The sequence below is a fragment of the Dryobates pubescens genome, chromosome 4 (genome assembly GCF_014839835.1).
Source record: "Dryobates pubescens isolate bDryPub1 chromosome 4, bDryPub1.pri, whole genome shotgun sequence".
NCBI classification, from domain to species: Eukaryota; Metazoa; Chordata; class Aves; order Piciformes; family Picidae; genus Dryobates; species Dryobates pubescens.
Window position 1 is genome coordinate 29,980,782 of NC_071615.1, and position 20,420 is coordinate 30,001,201.

At 38.2% G+C, this 20,420-nt stretch overlaps 1 protein-coding gene across 5 annotated transcripts in view; it reads right to left on the reverse strand.

Moving 5' to 3' along the window:
* Positions 1 to 20,420, reverse strand: part of SUGCT (succinyl-CoA:glutarate-CoA transferase) — a 484,791-nt gene that overhangs the window by 345,732 nt on the left and 118,639 nt on the right. For 4 of the 5 annotated variants that reach the window (XM_054161377.1, XM_054161379.1, XM_054161376.1 and 1 more), the window contains 3 exons: positions 20,136 to 20,207; positions 15,833 to 15,930; positions 3,838 to 3,940 (listed from right to left, as the gene is read on the reverse strand). In XM_054161377.1, coding sequence (XP_054017352.1) covers positions 3,838 to 3,940; positions 15,833 to 15,930; positions 20,136 to 20,207 — 273 coding nt within the window. The remainder of the gene's footprint in view (positions 1 to 3,837; positions 3,941 to 15,832; positions 15,931 to 20,135; positions 20,208 to 20,420) is intronic. The other variant, XM_054161378.1, reaches the window with a different exon arrangement.

Genomic DNA, 20,420 nt, shown 5'->3' on the forward strand with positions numbered 1-20,420 from the left:
AAAGCATCAGATTAATAAACAATTTGTTCAAGTGCCTGTAATATTTCTGGGTTTTTTTGTTGGGTCTCATCTATGCCAGCCATTTAATTAAAGTAATAACACTGTAATAAGAACGATGAAAGAAATTACATTGTGAAAAAGAGGAGACTAATGTTTTAAAGAAAACATTAAAATCCCAACCCTTCGGTCCCCTCACTTAACCAGCAACGATCTTTGTTCTTTCATACTCTGCTGCAGTACAGTGCGTACCTGTTTCTGTTTTGTTTTATCTTTTGGGAGAATTTGAACAGTTTCTCTTAAAAAATGGTATTCTCTTTTAAGTTTGTTTTGTTTGGAAAACCTCAAACCACATTGCATTTCATACACATGTTCCCCAGGGTATGTTAAATGGGACCATACTGAGGTAACCAGCAAGTTTTTTAAAACGCTTTAAGAATTCCTTTAATGTTTGTACTATCTTGGCCTGCTTAAAAGAACACAGTTTTTTAAAAATAGCTTGAAAAAGTTTTGACTATAAAAATCTTCATTAAAATAGTCTATACTGTACTATTAAGAGTTTGTAAGAACTTCTACAAACATTCTTTCCTCCCTCTCGTTTTTAACAAAATTGTTCCCTTAACCAGTGGATCTGCTGCCCTTTCTCTCAGCCTTTTGATCCATACATGCACGAGTACACATATACTTCCAGCCACAGACTGATTGACTTAGCAGTACAAATGCCTGTGGTATTCATTTTAGCTTCACAAATGAATAAAAGATTAGAATCAGTGGGAAAAGTGGACATTTCACCCCATTCATGGAAAAAACAGTATCACCTGGCACTCCATGTTTTTTGGCAGCTCACTTGGAGTATGATTGAAGCTGTTAACGATATTAACAAAATGTCTTGGGATCAAAAATGTGTTGTTTTATCTCAGTTTATTGAAGAAGTTATACAAACCACTCCTGGCCTTCTGAATTCTTGACATCATTTTAGTTAAAGTAAAATAAAATCTGAAAACATGACCTACCTGTAGCTGATTAAATTCCACTAGACCATTTCAGTCAAGTCTTTGCTTTGCTTTCCAGTCTCCTCAGACTTGCTTCTGTTATCGCTTTGCATTATTTTACCTCCCTCCCTGAATTTATAATTTTGGCTTTTACCAGCCAAGTGAACCCTGTGCAGCATTACTGAGAGGTAAGCTGGAACATGCTTTGATGACAGCTGATGTCCACACAGTGCATCATGGTCACACATGGAGCTACAATGCAGCTACCATGAATGACGGCTGCGTCATGAATATTGAAATGTGTAGATCAAAATAGGAAGACCAAGGGAAACAAACTGAGGTTTAAAAAAAATGGAGTTGTGTTTATATCCAGTTCTGCTGATAATGCCTAGAATGGAAGAAGTCAGCAAAACCTAAGTATCATCTATTAGAGGTCGAGTTTATCTGTATTGAAGTATCACTGGGTTTGATGCACTAGGAAGAATGATTACAAAGTTCTCATAATTAATGACTGGGTTCAGCTTTATACACAAGAAAAAAAAAACCTCCCTGTCATAACAGCATGTTCTTTTTAGTAAGTGCTGTTATTTTCTCTGTTATAACTATGATTTTGCAGTGCAGAGGACACCTAGATTACAGAGTCTCAGGTGTTGCTAGAGTTCTGCCCTTGTCTTAGGTATAGTCTCAGGGCATTGTCATGTTTCTCATGGTTTCAGAAACCAAAAATGCAGACTGGTTTAAGAAAGAGCAAATCTATACACAAACACGTGTTTATCTCAGACACATTCTCTCTATACAGCAGAAGAAAAGACAAACAAGTAGAGAGAGAGTGAGCAAGGTACAAAGGCAAAAACAAATGTGGTTATGAAGAGACTCACAGAAACCCTTGACACAGGACTGAAGGGTCAACACTAAACTATGTCTCTGCGTGCCAGGGCCACACACTGCTTAAACACCTCCATGAATGGTGACTCCACCACTGCCCTGGCCAGACCGTTCCAACACTTGATAACCGCTTCAGTGAAGAAATATTTCATAACATTCACTGTAAATCTCCACTGACACAGCCTGTAAGCATTTCCTCTAGTACTGTTGGTTGACAACACAGAGAAGAGGCTGGCCCCCTCCTCACTCCAACCTCCCTTCAGGGAGTTGTAGAGAGAGGTAAAGATTAAAAATCTTTGAATTGATTTTGAACCTAAGCCTCTAAATCCAAGCTATCCGTGACTGCACTCCACTTCAACAGAAAACTGAGAAAATGCTTAAAGTCACAGGCAGCACCAGAAAGGAAACAAACCTATATATGATGTCCAGCATCATCACCCACACTGACATTTAATTTCCAACAGTAGTAAGAACAGAGCTTCTGCATGCACTTCATTTCAGACAGAGCTGAAGGAAAGACAACAATTTCCAGGAGTTTTGTGAGGCCAAGCACTGTGACACCTGATATGTAAATAATATATTACTTTACAGAATTATATCATTTAGGTGAATTCTAAAAAGATCAAGCTAACCAAACTAACCTGCAAGGTAGTGGCCATCCCACTACATACTATGTTTTTAAGAAGCCATCTCATTCAGTGTGAATCTGACTTCTTAACGTTTGCAGCATCAAAAAATAACAACCCAAAACAAGAATATTCTTCCAGTGTTGCTCAAAGTACAGCCAAGTTAACCACGTCCTGTGTAAAATGCTCTTGTTGTATGTTCTTCAAAGCCCAACCTTAATCCTTTTGAAAGTTATGAAGTGAACAATTTGGCCCACACATACTTTACAGCATAATCTGAAGGAGAAATAGCCTATTTACTTAATTTAAAAAATAAAAATAAAAAAAAATCTTTCCTTGCAGTAGTCAATATCATCCTATACCTCAAAAAGGATAATAAACATCAAAAACACATTTATTGTAAACATATTCCCTCATAACAAGAATTGTTTTGATTGTTCTTCCTTCCAAAGACTTCAATAGTATTCACAATCCTGACAAACATTTCTTGACAGCAGACACACAAAACTGGTTGCCTTTTTTTTTATCTCCTCCATTACTCAGTCCTTTTTCTGATCTCTCTCATTACTATAGATTAATTTAAAGGGAGGTTCATTACAAAATAGAAGAGCCGTTAAATGCTCTGTTACACTAGTCAAGACAGTTTAATTCTGTTTGTGTTGGGCCCTTTAAATCGCAAGCCAAAAGGTGAGGAAAAGGGGAGGGATCAAGAAATATGTAGATAATGTAATGCTACAGATACTCAAAAGTTAAAATATTGTAATTAAGCATACATGCAATTCACTGAAAGACTTAAAATTTAAAATAGGTTAATAAAAAGCTGAATCCCTGAAGCCAGAGAAATTACCAGGCCCAGAAACAGTTAAAATCTTTCTGATATCATTTTTGTGCTTCATTTTTTCCTCTTTCCAGTCAAAAGGTTGCCCTTTATATTTCAAACAATATAGATTCTGGTTATCCAAACTCCATTCAGAAAATTGATTGCTTGTGGACATCAAGAAAGGTACTTTTCTGCTTGTTTATCTGGCAAAATGCGATTACAGAATATAGTACAGTTTCTTTCCCTGATTTACCTACAGTTTTTGAATGACATGACTCCATACAAAACATGGAATACCTACAGTTTAAGGCATTATAGCAAAATCTGTCATTCATTTAAGGACCTGTATTTAATTCTTATTAGGCCACGTTAGTTACTTAAACCAAATCCACCACACAAATCTCAAATCCCATTTTCAAGTAGCTGAAATCAAGTCTGAGTGGCAGGAAAAGCCATTGTTACTCAGCATTTGTAAAACACACTAATAAGACACAGAAATCACTTGGTGAAAACCAACCTGAGGATCCGCAAACACTTGCTGCATGTTGTTGATTGGCCCATATGGGACTCCACTACCTTCAAAGAGCTGCAACCACTCGATTGTGGCTTTTTCTGAAAACCTAAAAGCAAATAAGAAGCATGTGGTTTCAACTCCGTGCCTCCAGATTCCCAAAACATCTTCTCCCTCCCTCACTGCTTCCATACTCTTCCCCATCAATTTCTTCCCAGCAGCAAATACCATAACAAAATGCACTAGACATGTTCTTTAGAAGACAGAAAGAACGTAGCTGAGCTGAGCTCTATTTCTATCTGATCACCTGAAGCAAACCAACAATTAGGTAAAGCTGAATTCATTAAGAATTTCAAATAAGGATCAATGGGTTTGTTCCAGTCCTTTACTGCATTAATGTGCTTCACATTTGCTTCCTCTTATGTACATTTTTAACCACAAATAGATCAATGTAATGTGAGTCCAACACACAACACTGCTCACTAGAAGGTGGTGTAGAGTACCACAGAGTTTTTCCTCCATTACACTAAAAACCATATGTCACAATAACAGCCACATTTTGGGTCAGATAGCAACACTGATTATGTATTTGTTGTATGATTGTATAAGCTACCATAAGGACATCCAGGCCAGCATATATGAGTAGTGCCAATGCTGGTGAACACATCATTCCACAGAGCTTGTATCACATTCAAAAACGTCAGCTTATTTCCTTCTGAGCATTCAATTCCATACCCAGTAGCACCACCATTTCTCCTCTTTTGATAGATACTATTTCTTTCCTCATCTACATTCACAAAGAAAACACACTCTTGAAACAATACTAGTCAGTGAGAGATGGTGTTTTCTGCACCTGTCTGGGATTCTGAATCAAAGTGAACATATTTGGAGATCATACCTCAAATTTAATCAAGATAAGTAACACAGAGTTCTACCAGATTATTAGGAAGCTAAGGATCTACTTTATGATACATAGAACATGGAAAAGAAATCAAGTGTGATATAAAGACCTGAGCAAAAGGAAATAACAGGAACCTTGATAAGGGACAACCAGTTACTGCTATTCTGGAGCTCACCAGTAGAGCTCCCCAAGCATTATCCGGAACAATGTCATTAACATTCAGTTTTACTTCCACCATATTAATGTGCAAAAAAAACACCTTCCAAGTTTCTGTTGGAAAAGTTAATAGTGAGAAAGCCCAAGAGCATAACCCCCCCCTAAGTCATTACAAAATCAAACTCTATGTCTTCTCACACATACACCAGAGGCTGGCTGCAGAGCCTTTCACACTGCCTTTAGACTAAAGGAAACAACCTTGTGATGGAGACAATTTACAGTTATATTAAGTACACAGCACAGGTACGGATCCAAGCTTCACAGTTAATGTCTTTTTCCCTGTGCAGGAACAATGAGCTTTGAGGCAATAAATTCTGATAGCCAATGCATTTGGCACTCTAAATGATTAGGAAAATGCACAGGCTTTGCACAGCTCTTCTTCAGAAATAGAAGCTTTACTCCTACTGCATGTACATGAACATAACAAGTAATTATAAACCAGAAAAATCAGAATAAAAGGCTTTAAAAGTGCAAAATGTGTTACATTAAAAAAAAAAAAAAGCCACACTTCTGAAGAAGTGAAGAAGATGTAAGTCTGTTGCACTGTTCAACTACACCCTTCATTGAAAATTAGGATTATTTCATGGCAAAGATCAAGCCAGTCATAAAGATAATGCCAATCTTGGAAACATCTAGGGTCCAGCTAATTTAGTAATCTATAGCTGACCATACCTAGAACCAGTAATATTTCAGGAAACTGGGGAAAAAAAAGTAACTCAGAGAGGTAGTGAACCTTCCTTCCTCAATGACTGAAGCCACTAGAAGAGCACCATTTTAACCTAAAATATTATTTGTGGTCCCCTTCAGTATTCTGTTTGGTGGTAATTCCCATAATCCATGTATTTTTATTCACAGTCTTCTGTAACTAAGGATTGGAGCTCAAACTATTGTACAATGTAAATACTATTCACACTAAGAACTGTTTCCCATGAGTTACTGGTGCTATTTATACACAACTGTGCTGTTGTCTGCTAGCAACAAAGACATTTCCCTCCTGAGACACTTCACAATTCATGGCCCACTAACTCACTTCTTATAAATTAAAAAGCTTTTTTCAGCTACTGTTTTTTTCAACACCTCAGCCTCCAGTACTATCTCATTTCTACCAAGAGACAGCACATCTACATGAGGACTCTTGGACTCTGCATCATCACCATGGTGCTGAAGCCCATCAGTAAGAGTCTACTGTAAGTCTTAGTATTTGTATCATCACTCTCTTGACGTGCTAGTTACTCAATATCCAGTGAAGTGAGTGCATGTTTTACAAAATTTCTATGGGTTGTGTGAATTTCTGGAATTTTAGCTTCTGCTTATGTTTTTCCTTCCTATGTAACAAGTGATGTTCTGTTTTAAAATACACTTATATTGAATGGACCTAACAATTGTCTTAGTCTTACTAATATTGGTGGTTGGAGAGAATTCCTAAAAGCTTTCAACTCATTCAAAGATGTAAAATCCCACATTCTATCACCCTCAAAAAGACACATAGCATTTTCTCTGGAAATTGAAACTCTTGACCAAAATCTGATGTAGAATAGCTTCCTCTATTTGTGGTAAAAAGGGGCTGTTGAGAGCATGTTATTAAGCAAATTGTTTCAAAACAAAACAGAACATCACCACTGCCAATAAAGGTCTATTACTCAGATTCTGAAAGCAACAGGAGGCAACTATTTGGATTATTCAGTTGTGGTTTATACATTGAGATATCTATTAGGGAGAAAACACTGTTTCAAAATCTGGTGAAAGATAAGGTGGGGATAAAAATACCCACGTTTACTTCTCTGATGTCTGCTGCACAAGCTTTGAATGACTTACTTTATTGCTAGCCCGCATACATTATTCTCTCCATCTCAATGTACTTTTTAATAGCATCTAAACAAATACCATAAGCTTTCCTTATAGCAAAGTGATGATGTTTAGGTTACTAAGTATCAGTTGATACCATGCTCAGCACTCCAAAATACCAAGTAAAGACCTTCAACAAAAAATTCCAAGAGAAGTAAAAGACTGAAATTCTCTCTCCTGCAAAATGAAAAGGTTTGCAACAAGAAGAATGTACAAGGCCTGGCAAAACTTTTTCCCCTTACCACTTTTTTCAAAATATTTTTCTGTGCTTCAGTATTGTCCTTTATAAATATCCTCCTTACTGCAGAATGTCCTTTTCTTAACTGACACATTTTGCAATGTCATCTGCTCTCTTTCAGTAGGGGGGGAAAAAAAAAGTAACTTTTGTAAATAGAATCACTGATGGAAACACGCAAAAGGCTAAAGGATGTTCTGTCTTCCAAATTTAACCTAGTAAAAATAAAATTTTCAAAAAATCGAAGTCTGTAGAGCATCTGAAGTCTGAAGCATGACACTTGCAAGCAAATCTTCATCTGTCCATGGAACATCAATGATACTCAATGACTGCAAGAGAGCTTAACCACGTGATTCACACTACAGCTTCATGTATTTCCAGATGAGTCCTTTTTCCCTCTAAAATGTTCCATCTGCTATAATTACATAAGTGCCATTTAAATTACTTATGATTTATTTGTAGAATCACTTTAAATCTGTAGCTTAGCAGTCTACAATTATTACCAGTATTTTAGAAGTTCAAAAGGATTTACTGTACTGCTTTGCGGTGTGAATCTTGAATGCAGGCTGAATGCAGACTCTTTATATAAACACCACCAGTGGGAAAAAAAAGAACCACTGCTAGGACCTTTCATACAAATCCTGTACTAAGGCTTACTTCACTGAAAGAGGTAGTAGTCTCCACGATGTCTTATTTGTATTTCAAGCAGTGAATTACACAGCACTCATGAAGCTACTTAATTTGCAGTGCTGCAATGAGGCATCAGGTTCTGAAACATCTAACATTAAAGCTACTTCATGCTTGAAAATAAGAATAGAAAGTGTAGCATGAGCTGAACTAATTAAAATGTTATTTTGTGGGAAGAAATCCAACTAAATATATTTTTCCTCAATTTTTAAATCTAGCAGGCACCATTAAATGTAACAAATTATACATTTAAACTAGACACTCAGTAAATTCATTAAAAACTATTACAGCACAAGGTAAGAAATAGCTTCCAAAGCTCCAAATATTAGGACATAAACTTTTTTTCCTTACACAAACCACAAATGTAGTTTTGCTTCTTCAAAAGTATAATCTAAATCCCCTTCTGCTTTCTAACAAATTCTAATTTTAAACCAAGGGTGAATGGATCATTAACTGCAAAAAAAGAAAGTGTCTGCCTGACTTGCACAAGTTGGATGAAATGGCTTTAATGAGTTAGAAACATACCCAAAGTCCATTAAAATGTACTAAGTTTCACATTTTGTTAATTATTAATGTCAACCGTTTCTTTTTTTAGCAACTATTCTGTCTTTCAATGAAATAAAGACTTCTAAAGCATGAATGAATCCAATTTGTGTGCATTCTTTGCATATATCCCATTTTCCATATTTCCTAGGAAACCTTCAATCACTGCTGCATCCTAGGTAGAAGGGCATCCATGTTACTCTAATGGATAAAACCATCCAGTTCCACACAAAGCTTAGAACAACTACTGAAGCCAAATACTGCTCTTTTCTCTAGGAAGCTTATGGCAATTAATTTAGAAAAGTAATTTGGACAGCTACCAAACACAGATGGAACAGCAACATCTAGGATAAGTAATCACTTTTTACATGCGGTCACTCACAAGAAACATTCTCTGTTCTTGCTAAAGCCCACAATAGCATTCCTGTGTTTTCCAGCACAACCCAAGTTTCCATTATGGTTTTTACATTGGTTTGTTCTATCAACTGTCTATTTGCTTTCAGATATCCACAATATTTTCTCTCTTCACAGCTAATCAACTTTTAAATGGCAGTTAAGTCAGTGAGTTTGTGCAGTTTCTTACAGAAACATCTCTGGAAAATGCTATATAAAAGTTGTAGAAAAAATTATGTCAGAAATAAAACAATGGATAATGCCTTAGTAAATATACAACTAGAACTTTCAAAGTGAATATTATAGAATTTACTTAATACTCTGTAAGCAGACACTTGGATACTAATTAACCACTCAGCAGAACACAACACATTTTGCTGATGGATATTTAACTAATTTGAAAGATGTAACATAGAGCAGATTCTAATTGACAGCTCCAGAAGGTGCACTCTAGACATTTGTGGGTACCACAAGTCCACCCCAATACAGAGTCACAGAATGGTAGGCATTGAAAAGGATCTCTGGAGATCATCTAGTCCTGTTTCCCTGCCAAAGCAGGATCACCTAGAGCAGGTTCCACAGGACAACACCCAGGGAGGCTTTAAATGACTCCAGAAACAGAGACTCTACCACCTCTCTGGACAGCCTGTTCCAGTGCTCCACCACCCTCAACATAAAGACCTTCATCCTCAAGCTTAGACGGAACTTCCTCTGTTCAAGTTTGTGCCTGTTACCTCCTGTCCAGCCACAGGACACAAATACTTTCCCCACCCTTCTGACACCCACCTTGTAAGTATTTATAATTTGTAAGTATTAATAAGATACTCCCCTTAGCCTTCTCCAGGCTAAAAAGCCCCAAGTCCATCAGCCTTTCTTCATAAGGGAGATGTTCTAGTCTCCTAATCATCTTTCTAGACCTTTGCTGTACCCTCTCAAGAGGTTCCCTGTCCTTCTTGAACTGGTAGCCCAGGACCAGACACAATATTCCAGACAGGGCCTCACCAGGGCTGAGCAGAGGGGGAGAAGGACTTCCCTCTACCTTCTGGCCACACTCTTCATAATACACTTGAATTTTTGCATACTATAAACATTACTATCAGTTTAATAGAACTATTCATAAACCTTCATCTTGATATGCAAAATTTGTGCTAGAGATGAAAGGACAGACAGATTCCTTGATGAAGTTTTGCATACTGTTTTAAAACCCTGTATGGTTTTCAAAGAATAGCTACCAAAGAGGGAGAAACATGTATTGTAAAATATGTAAAATCCAGCATGTTTCAGAACTAGTTCTGTTTGGATTCAGATAATGTTAGACTACACACATGAGAGACACACTTCTCAAGTAAGCAAGAGGACTGGGACTTTTATAGCTATCACAAAGGAAGTGCAAATGAGCTGAATAGAACAGAATTAACCAGGTTGGAAAATGAGCTAAATAAACACACATCAGTATAAGTACATGAAGAATAGTTGAAAGCTATATTGATTTTGTTACTTTTCTTCTTTTAACTGTTCAAGAGGAGTAAAGAGCTAACAAAAGTCAGGTCAAAAAGTTCATTCTAAAATCAATGAAAAGATCTCCCTGGATTTCAGCAGCCTTGTAACCAGTAATCTGTGTCATCAGAAACAAAGACAGCAAGTTCCTTTTCAGGAAGGATCTTGAAATCTATACACATATGAAAGTGGTTTGAAGTTTACTAAATGGTGATAAAAGAACAGAGAAAATACACATTAGCTTACCCAGTCAAAAAAATCAGATGTTTGAGCCATTTCAGATCTCAGTTGCACACATAGAAGTCAACATAAAACTAGTAATGATTTAAAGCAAAGCATTGTAAAGCAAACTGTGGCAGTTTGATGCCTATGCAGCTCCACCATCCAAGCACTAATGAAAAGGTGGATGACTGGGGCCAGGTAAACCTTACCAGCTGGGCCACATTGAAATCACTTATCTTTCAAACTTCAGGCACCTGTCTGCTGAAGCGGTAGACAACCAGCTGTTCATTCCTGTAATGTTACCAAGGGTCTGTGAGGCTCTGCATTTACAGAAAGAAATGGTGGGGATGGGGAAGGAGATCTACAGAGGCTGGGTGTGTTTCACCAACTGAATTCAACAGTGCTGCACATCAGACAAATATTTTACATTACACTTTCCCCTTTAGGTGCTCTCCTCTCCTGTTACAAGGTGGAAACAATTTAGCAACAATCTTATTAACTGAGGATCAGGTTCTCCTGTGCTTCCTTCCTGCTGCTTCCTTTTTCCCTCACACTTCAATATGCAACATGCAGCTGTGGTGCACAAAGAAAAGGACTTTAAAGTATAAGTGCTAGGAATAGAAGTTCCACGCTGAATCATTTCCAGCCCTAACACTTCTGATTTTAAGTCTACAATAATTTAGCTATAGGTGCAGGAGCACTAATCATGATGAATGTATGTCTTCCATTACACAAGCTGCTTCACTTCACAGGCTGAGGGTAGGTCTGCTATTTTCCTCCCCCTGTACTCCTACAACCCCACACACTCGGTTCCATTCACAGGTTAATTTCCCAAAGTACCCTGGAGTACACATTCCACTGCAATGTCTTAAAATGTGTCTACATTACCGAGGTGCAAGGTAGGATTGATGTTCAGCTTCTGAAGTAATTTGAAGAAGGAGGTCAACAGATTAAGCCCCCTTCCTCAAAGTAGCTTCTCCAGCTTCTGGACAGATGCATCTCAGATTTCAGGGGCACACTATATGTGTCTTGACATATGTATGAACATATACACGTATGCATGCACACAATAATCCACAGTGTGCCTGCTACCATTCTGTTCCAGAGGAAACAAGAGTAAAAGTAGTAGGAGGTGGGAGAGAGGAACAAAGCAACAATTAAAACTTGCTTCTCTTGGATAGATGTACATCTAACTCACAAACCAGAGGTCTCCACTGGAAACATAAAAACCAGAGTGCTCTGTAGTCTGTCAGTTCTCACATGAGCTGGAAGTCTCAGGGGCCTCTGTAGTAGCCATTGAACCTGACCTCCACCCAGGTAGGGTCATTTTAAACTTGACTTCTGGCACAAACCCAAGAAAGAAAGGCATTCAGAAGCAGTTCACTTTTGTCAGAGTTCTGCCTTGTTGTCATTTGAGGAGAATGTAACCTAAATAAAGAGGAAGATACAGAAGGCACCGAAACTCCCTTTTTTTGTACAGCAAACATAGTCGATGTATGAATGCCAGCAACGGGAGGAGAAGGAAATAAAAAGCTGGAGGAGTCATGGGAAGTGGAGGATGGGAACAGGAAAAAAGAGCATAGCAAGAAGAGGATCAGAGATGGAAAATGGACAATGCTACAAGTAGCAAAGGAAGTATAAAATACCCCATAGGCCTATATTCTTTTTCCCTGTGACTATATCCCAGTGGTCCTTGCAGCATGGTACTCATTTCCCCACAGAAGATAGAACTGAAAAGCACTCCCCTTCTCAGGATGTCTGAGAATGGTTTCTGTAATTCCCTCCTCTTGCCCCAGCGTGAGAGCTGCATACCACTCCAGAGGAGTCTACCTCCCAGTACTTTCATTGAGATTTGGCAGTCTCTGCAGATATGTGAATTTACCTTCCTCTACCTGTTCTCCCCTCTTCATTCATGTGCACCCTATGGAGGGAGTTCAGAGGTTTTAAGTAGGCAGCAAGCTGGGGTGAAGAGCTAAGGACAGATGTCCTTCACTCTTCATTTCTGTCAGGGAAGAGAGAGAATGAGGAAAATTTTCCCTGAAATGGATGAAGCAATTCACACCTCTTGGAGCTGTTTCAAACTACGCTTATGTCTCAAGCCATATTCATCTCTATCTTGTATTCTCAGTCAGCTCAGGACATCTGACAGTAATGAATAGGTCATTTCACACCTTTCTGAAAAGTCTTAGGCTTAAAGGCAAATTTCTGCTAAGTGCTTCATAATTCTCATGCTTATCTATCTGCCTTGAAATTTGCCATGGTTACTGCATGTGGTGAGTAGAATTATTATCTAAATTAGAGGTCATGTGAGTCAAGAATTCCCAAAGTACAGACTTTAGGGGGGAAAAAACCCACCAACAAAACCTTAACATTGATCGGTTGTACCAATGTTTCCTTTGTGCTCACATCTAGGATGAATCTGTAGCCAGTCTCAATTGCTTAACACTTACCCTAACAAATGAAAGGCATCAACTGCCTCCTTAGTATGCAGAGTTCAGATGTTTTTTAAAACACCTCCACCCATATTGTGAATTAAATGTTCAAGACTTCAGGCAGTTCCTGACCCTTTGAGTAGGTATGTACATCTCCTTCTATTCCTAAGTAAAACCTGGGAAATCCCTTTCCTAAAGAGGTGGAGATTAAGAAGCCTTCCTGCTGTACTTACTAAGAGCTCAGAAGTTAGTCATGATTTGCAGTTAATCCATTTTGAAAAAGGGAAAACAAGAGGTAAGTAATTCCTCTGGAAATAGTTCAAAAGAGAGACAAGGGAGAGGGAAGGTTAGAGTCAATGGAATTCTACTCTAGGCTCTGTGGGACCTCAGTTCAAAAATATTATAACAGCATCAGCAGCTTGGAAAAAAAAAGTATACATATAGTTACATATATATGTTGCTACGCTGCAACAGCAAGTGATGTATGCAAGCGACTGCAGAGTACCAACTACCTGCCATACAAATGATGCTTTAAAGACCAGTGATGTGGTAGTACAGGAAGGATGTATAAAGTGAAAATAGCAGCAAAAATGGTTGAGGGAAAGGAAAGAAAACACAACTATACATTTCCTCTTGTGTCCTTCTAGTCACTGTAATTACTGTTAAGATGCTGAGATGTAGACCAAGTCCATGAATCTTTTTGCTGGCTTTATCAGCAGGAACACTCTCAAAGGTTTCCACTACAGGACTGTAATTCGCACTTATATTTCCAAGCATGTACAGAAGAGAAGAAACATTTAGGAATCACTAGATTCCTATACATAGAGGCAATTTTTTACCTGCTTTTTACTGCTCAGCCTGGCACACCAAACAAGTTTGCTGACTTTTTCCATTGCAACATCACTGGAAAAAAGCTGCTTTGCCTCAAGTTGTATGCAACTTGCCTGGCACAGCACCAAAACGAGACACAAATGAATAGCCTGACTAAATTCTTAAAGGACTTTCATGTTGCTTTTTGCCTTCCATCACACAAACGAGAGGCTCTTCTCAACAAAAGTGACTGTAGCCAAACCCACGGCTAGAAAATCACAACTCTCCTAAGCTGCTCCAGCTCCAACTCATTCTGAGTTGGACAGCAGCGTTCATAAAGTGAATGAATGGGGGGGGGTCTGCAGGTGTTTCTTTCCAACTAATGCACCTTAGGTTTATATTTTCCATGTGCTGAAAGCTGCAATACTATCAAGCAATCAGTGATTTGATTAAGGTATTTTTCAGTGAAATTCTGCCATTACTATTTTGTCATTTCCCTTCATTTCTCAAGGGTTGACATTTTTCAGCACTGAGAAACTATTCATTTAATTCTGTAAGTAACTCCCAAAATGAACCACATATAATTTTACAAACAACTGTGCATTAGTGAATAAAAGCTAAAAGCAAAGTTACCATGGAATGTGTATGGAAACATATTTGACCTCCATTAGAACGCCAAAGGTGTTTGTTATGTTTTAAAACTGAATGCCAGATGAATTCACAATAATATGACATAACACTATTGGAAAGGTCTACTCCAAAAGTGTGTTTAGAGTCACAAACTTGCATATAAATTACACAGAATTTCAGCCTAAATGATGCTAATAAAACAGAACATAAACTCTGACACAAAAAAAAAAAAAGGACATAAAGCAGTAATTGAAAGAGGAATGAGGTAATCTGATGAACTAATAGTTACAGACATAAAAACAAATTAGAATTCTGGCGATTCATTCAAAGAACTGTTCCTTAAACTTGATCTTCTTATTCAGATATTGTCCATAAAAAAACCCTGCATTCAAAATTAACCACAGGCAACAAGCTATTAAGTAATTGATGTTTGTATGACAAAACAGCAGTCTCATAAGGTACCAGAGTACATCACATAAATCCCATATTAAGTGAAACAAACTCCAAGTAATATGTCAACATGGACCAACCTTGAAACTGTCAAGAATATAAGAGCTCAAAACTAGGTCCAAAATTAACTACTCCCTTTCAAGGGCTTAAAACAAGCAGTAGGAGTGGGTTCATCTCTGCTACCACAAAACATTTTTAATAGGTAGGCACAAGTAAAAGACAAGTTCCCAAAGTTCATCATGAACACTTGTACCATAATTATTTGAAAACTGCAAAGTCACCTGGTACTTCAGTATTTCACTGGGGACAGGATATCAGCAAACGGACAGGTAAGACAAAGACAAGCGTGCAGGCGTGACAAGAAGAGGCAAAATTACTTCCGTTGTAGTCTAATGATTTGGGTGATTCAGGGTCTCAATAACCAAAAAAATGTGTAGGATTGAGAGGAAGGGGAGAGGTGCGCTACAGAAACTCTTTCCTCAGATGGAATGAAAAGGGGAGGCATCTTACTTAATGCTCCTTAAAAATAAATAAATAAGTAAATAAATGCAATGCTAGTTGTTACACATTTGTTGAGAAAAACTCACACAGGCCAAGTGTCAAAATGACAGCATGGCTTTTCTTGAATCACTGACAAAAGCAGATATACACTACCTCTTCTGCTCATCCCCACAAGCATGAAGCGCTGCTGAAGGCACATAGAATACTAACCACAAACCTTTTGATTTGAAAAGGATTAACCCAGAGAGAATTTGGGGCAGAGTAGCAGCAAGTGGAACTTCCTTAATACAGCAAGTGAAAACCTTTAAACCTCAGCCATTATACAAGCAAATGGTGGTCTGAGCATTTTATTTCCAGAGGTTACATTCCTCCAGGATAGCAGAAAGCACTGGTTGTTTCACTAAAATTCATGTTAATGGTAAAAAATAAATTAGAATGGTTTCTGAAAACATAAATCTTCCTATTCCACATTTTTATTGGTGTGCAAAAGGCACTACATTTAACATCAGTAAGTGTTCTCAGTACATTTTAATAAAAATACCCCAAATGAGTAATCTTTTTTGTATGATGAGAGCTTCTTATACATGACTATTTGCATTAGCATGTTCAATGCAATTTCTTCCCTTTTAATCAACTTACCGGGTTGACAGTGTATCAATAAGTTCTTTTCTGTTCTGGACTCTGAGTGTATTAGTTTTGTATCTGGAATCCTTACTGACTTCAGGCAAGTTCAAGATCTAAGTAAAAATAAAGGTGAGTAAGAAATGTGCTTGGAAGAAAATAGTCATAAAATTAAAGAAATCCATTACCAATTTAAGATAGCTTTCCAAAAATCCCTACTTCTGATTAATCTTTTCATATAGGTTAGGAAGCTAAGGAAAGATAATGCCTCCTGGTTAGTGTTACATAACAAGCACAGAAATTAACCCAAGATCCGGATCTTAGTTGATAGCTTTCACCATTAGCTAGGAGAAATTCTTATTGCAGAACAGGAAAAAAGTTGTAAGGATTTCACTGTGAGGTTGGAGAGATCTGTGGGATTGCCCAGCACTAATTTATATGTTATAGAAAAAAGAATATGGCTATACTTCCTATGCCAGACTGAGAAAAGATATGTCTAAGAAAATTTATTTCCACTTTGTATTTGGTTTGGCTGAGCTGGAGTTAATTCTCCTCAAAGCATCCCTCTACTGCTATGTTTTGCAGCAGTACTTGACAATGCACCAGCGTTTTGGTTACATCTGAACAAGGATCCAGGCTGTGTTCGTCCAACATTTCCCCACCCTGAGAGTATGCTGAGGGGTGGGCAAGATCTTGGGAGGGGACACACTTGGGCCAGCTGACCTAAACTGCCCTAAGGGGTATTCCATGCCATATGATGTCAGCTTAGATATAAGAATGAAGTGAAAGAAGGAAGTGGGGTGGATTCGTCCTAGGCATCTGTCCTCCAAATGAACCACCAAACGTAGAGAGCCCTGCTTCCCAAGACCAACCATCGTCCTGCTGATGGGAAGTAGAGACTAACATTTCCCTCTGGCTTTTCGCTTCCGCACAGTCTATTGCTTTTGCTTATCATTATTATTAAATTGCCTCTGTCATAAAACTGGCTTTTGTTATATTTTCCTTGTCCATCTAAGGGGGAATGATAGAGTGGATTTGGTGGGCATTTGGCCCCTAGCCAGGGCCAAACCACCACACACTGCAATAATTTCTGTCAAAAAAGAAAGAACATTAAGAGGTGTTTTCCTGTCAATATGTCACCATTTTTCTTTATGATTTCTTCCAAAAGAAATAACGAAGAAAATTGGTGGTATAACCTCTAAGAAAGGAGAGAGGTATCTCCTAGATCTTATTTACGAGAGCTAAAACCTCAAGAAATTAATCAGTAAATGATGGTTCCATTTGATGAGTTATATGAAAAATGATCATATGGAGTTGCTCACTCTACTGTTTTAATTAACGTTCCTGACTTCAGCTTTAACTTAATGTCCATCTGTTGTAAAGCTGTGTGTCTATATATGTTCTCCTCAATTTTTTTGTGACTAACAAATGCGCATTTGAGAAGTTATTCATTAATGTGCCATTCATCTTTCTGCATCAGGCTGCCAATGTTATTTTCTTATTTCACTGTGACCACTTGGAATTAAACTGTCGTTCTCCACTTCCAGGCCTCCTTCAAGCTCTAAGATGCACATTCAGACTTTACACTCTCTACACGCTGTCCCCCAACATTAGCAAACCTGTTTGTACTCTCCTTTGCTGTGCACAAAAAGTTCAGCCTCCTGATGACTCTTGCTCGGTGTTCCTACTTAGACCAAAGCAGACACACAACAGGATGTGCTTACTCTGAAATGCAATCCAGCCAGCAATGTCACAAAGTTTTTCTGCAATCGTCCCCATCCCCAAACAAGCTACAGTTAGTTGTCACTGATTCTGAAAATATCACGATGAATTATTCCACTTTTTTTCCTACTGCTTGCCTGAAAAGATATGGTTGAAGCAGAATGTTTGCAATTGTTTACAGCTTAAGCCAGCTGTTACATCTCTAGAGTACATGTTTTCAGGGCAACAGCTTCCCTACAGCCTGTATTTTTAGCACCAACTCATCTCCGAAGGGCTCTCTAATAGCAATTCCAATGTTTGAATTAGTGGTCTTTGTATTTACAAAAGGTTCACTAGAGTGTTGAAGGCTTTCCTGTAACAAGGTCCTCTTCCTCTGTTGGCTCTCCACCTTCACAGTGATTTAAGGTCCAGATCACCATCAACAGCACAGAGCTTCTCTCTGACAGGTTTCATAGCACACATCCCTCCATTTCTGGGTAATGTTAACAGCCCAAATTCAGAGGATCATAGAATCATTTTGGTTGTAAAAGTCCTTTAAGATCATCAAGTCCAACCATTACTTTACCAAGTCTGGTGCTACACCATGTCACACAGTGCCACATCTCTGCCTCTTTTAAACACCTCCAGGGATGGAGATTCAACCACCTCCCTGGGGAGCCTATTCCTTTCAGTCAAGAACTTTCTTCTCCTATCCAGTCTAAACCTGGGGCAATTTCCTCTCATTCTGTCACTTATCCAAACATACAATAACTTGATAAGGGTAAAAAAAATAAAATAAAATGCTAACAGGTTTACAGAAGAATTCTAACCATTGATCAAAACTTGAACTGGGTTTTCCTGATTTTTTTTAATCCCTTTGGAATGTAAGCAATCATCATTTTTCCACACTCTGTACCTCCTAGTTTCAATTCCAGAAATACCTGAACACTTTTGTAAGGGTGAAATTAAAAAAAAACAACCCAAAACCATCAGCCTGCAGACTAGGGCAAATATTCATCTCGCTTAATTTTAGCCCTGCAGATTTGGAAGTAACACAAATCTTAGACAAGCTGCCTCACCTTCTGGGCTACCACTCACTCTTTACTAACTACAGAGGGACTATGTAGCAACAAGTCAAGCCGCACCCTACAGTGAGGCAAATGTATGGACTGAGTTTTTATGGCATTCTAGCTCACCCCATGTCAGAACCTACCGACCCAGATCTTCAGTTCTGTGTTATCTGAGGACGGCAGGATGACCAACATTTGGTAAGTAATTCTTCAAGTGATAGAGCTATGTCCTGGGACTTTCTGGAAAGATTTCCTTTTTGAGACCATGACTCTTGGATAAAATTGAGTTGTTGCAGGTAGATGCTAATTTAGTCATCAGTCTTCATTCACATTTAGGTAATGACCACACTGCAGTGGTTGGACCACATATATGAAGAAAACCCACTGAGAAAACTTTGAGAAGGTTAATTTTTTACTTACTGAGAGAGACAATTCAAGTAAGTGAAACCAGATCCCACCAGATAGTAAGGACATGTACCCCAGACTGTACTGAGAATCACACTAGCATGGTCTTCTTACTATATATGCCAGTTATTAGCTGTGAGCATCCATGGGAATGTAAAATGTCTGACAGAAGAAAATAATGCTTCATTTACTGAGCATGATTAATTTAGGTTAAATATCCAAGACTCCAAAGAAACACAATGGCAGGGAAAAAAAGTAGAACTCTTTTTTTTGAAGATGCTGTCTAATGCTATATGCAAAGCTTCTCTTGTCTCAGCTGACACATTACTGGAGTCTTTTGTTTGGAATGTTGCTGCAGTTTATTTAGAAACTTTCTTTTCCCCTACAACCACTTTTCTTTTACAATATATTCACTGTCCTGGGAAAAGCAATTCCAGGTCCTAAACCAAGAGGAAAAGAATATGTGAAAAAAACGAGAAGTATTTTACAATTTCCAAGCTACTCTCCTCTGAAAACAGAATTGCCAGCATCGCATTCCTGCAGTTCAAAGTAACAGATACCAGATTTTGAACACAGCAGTCCTGTTTGAAAATTTGATCTTCAACATCGTACCTCTGCACTACTCCAAAGTCAGCCCACAGACCTGTAATATTTCTTTTCTAAGAAGTCTGCAAGTTTCCGTGTGAGCACAGACCAGTGTTCAAAAGGGCTGTACACACAGCAACTGAAGACATACAAGAACCATCCAACCCTCAGCTTTGCTTTGTTAAAAGCTATGCCTACCATGTATTTTAAGGAGAAATAGCATCACATTTCTTCATGGAAAAGGCACCAGTGGCATTCATCATTCATGACATTCACCATTCCCAACTTTGGGGTTCTTTAGCTCATTAGCTGTGCAGCTGCACAGACATCAAAAGGGGTTCAGCACCCACAAGCCTGGCAATTCAGGTGTTCCAAAAACAGAAGCAAAGCAGGGAACCCAATTCAACTTCCTAAAGTACCAGCCAAAACCCAGGGTTAGAATTTCTACTTACCACTTATTTTCACCAAAAAAATGGGGGAATTAAGAAGCAATCAGTAATTATATTCCTAGTCAGAGTGGAAACTATTACACATTTCTGTACTGTCATCTAGCTTATTACCTTGCACACAGTGATAAAGTGCTTATCATTTCCAGCTCCCACCACAAGGTAGCCGTCCTTGGTCTTAAAAGCCTGGAAAAACAAAGAGAGGTGATAAGCTGTAACTATACTACCACATCTTTTAAGTGAAAGCTTTATAAATAATGTTCAAATTACTTCCTTAAATATTTCCTTTCAGACTCAATCTCTGCTTCCATAAAAGTGGCTCAAAGTCTTCCCACAAGGATGGATGTGGCCCTTTTGAGTTTTCTGGAGTTCTTCTAGAGCTGAAAAGTTATCTTGGTC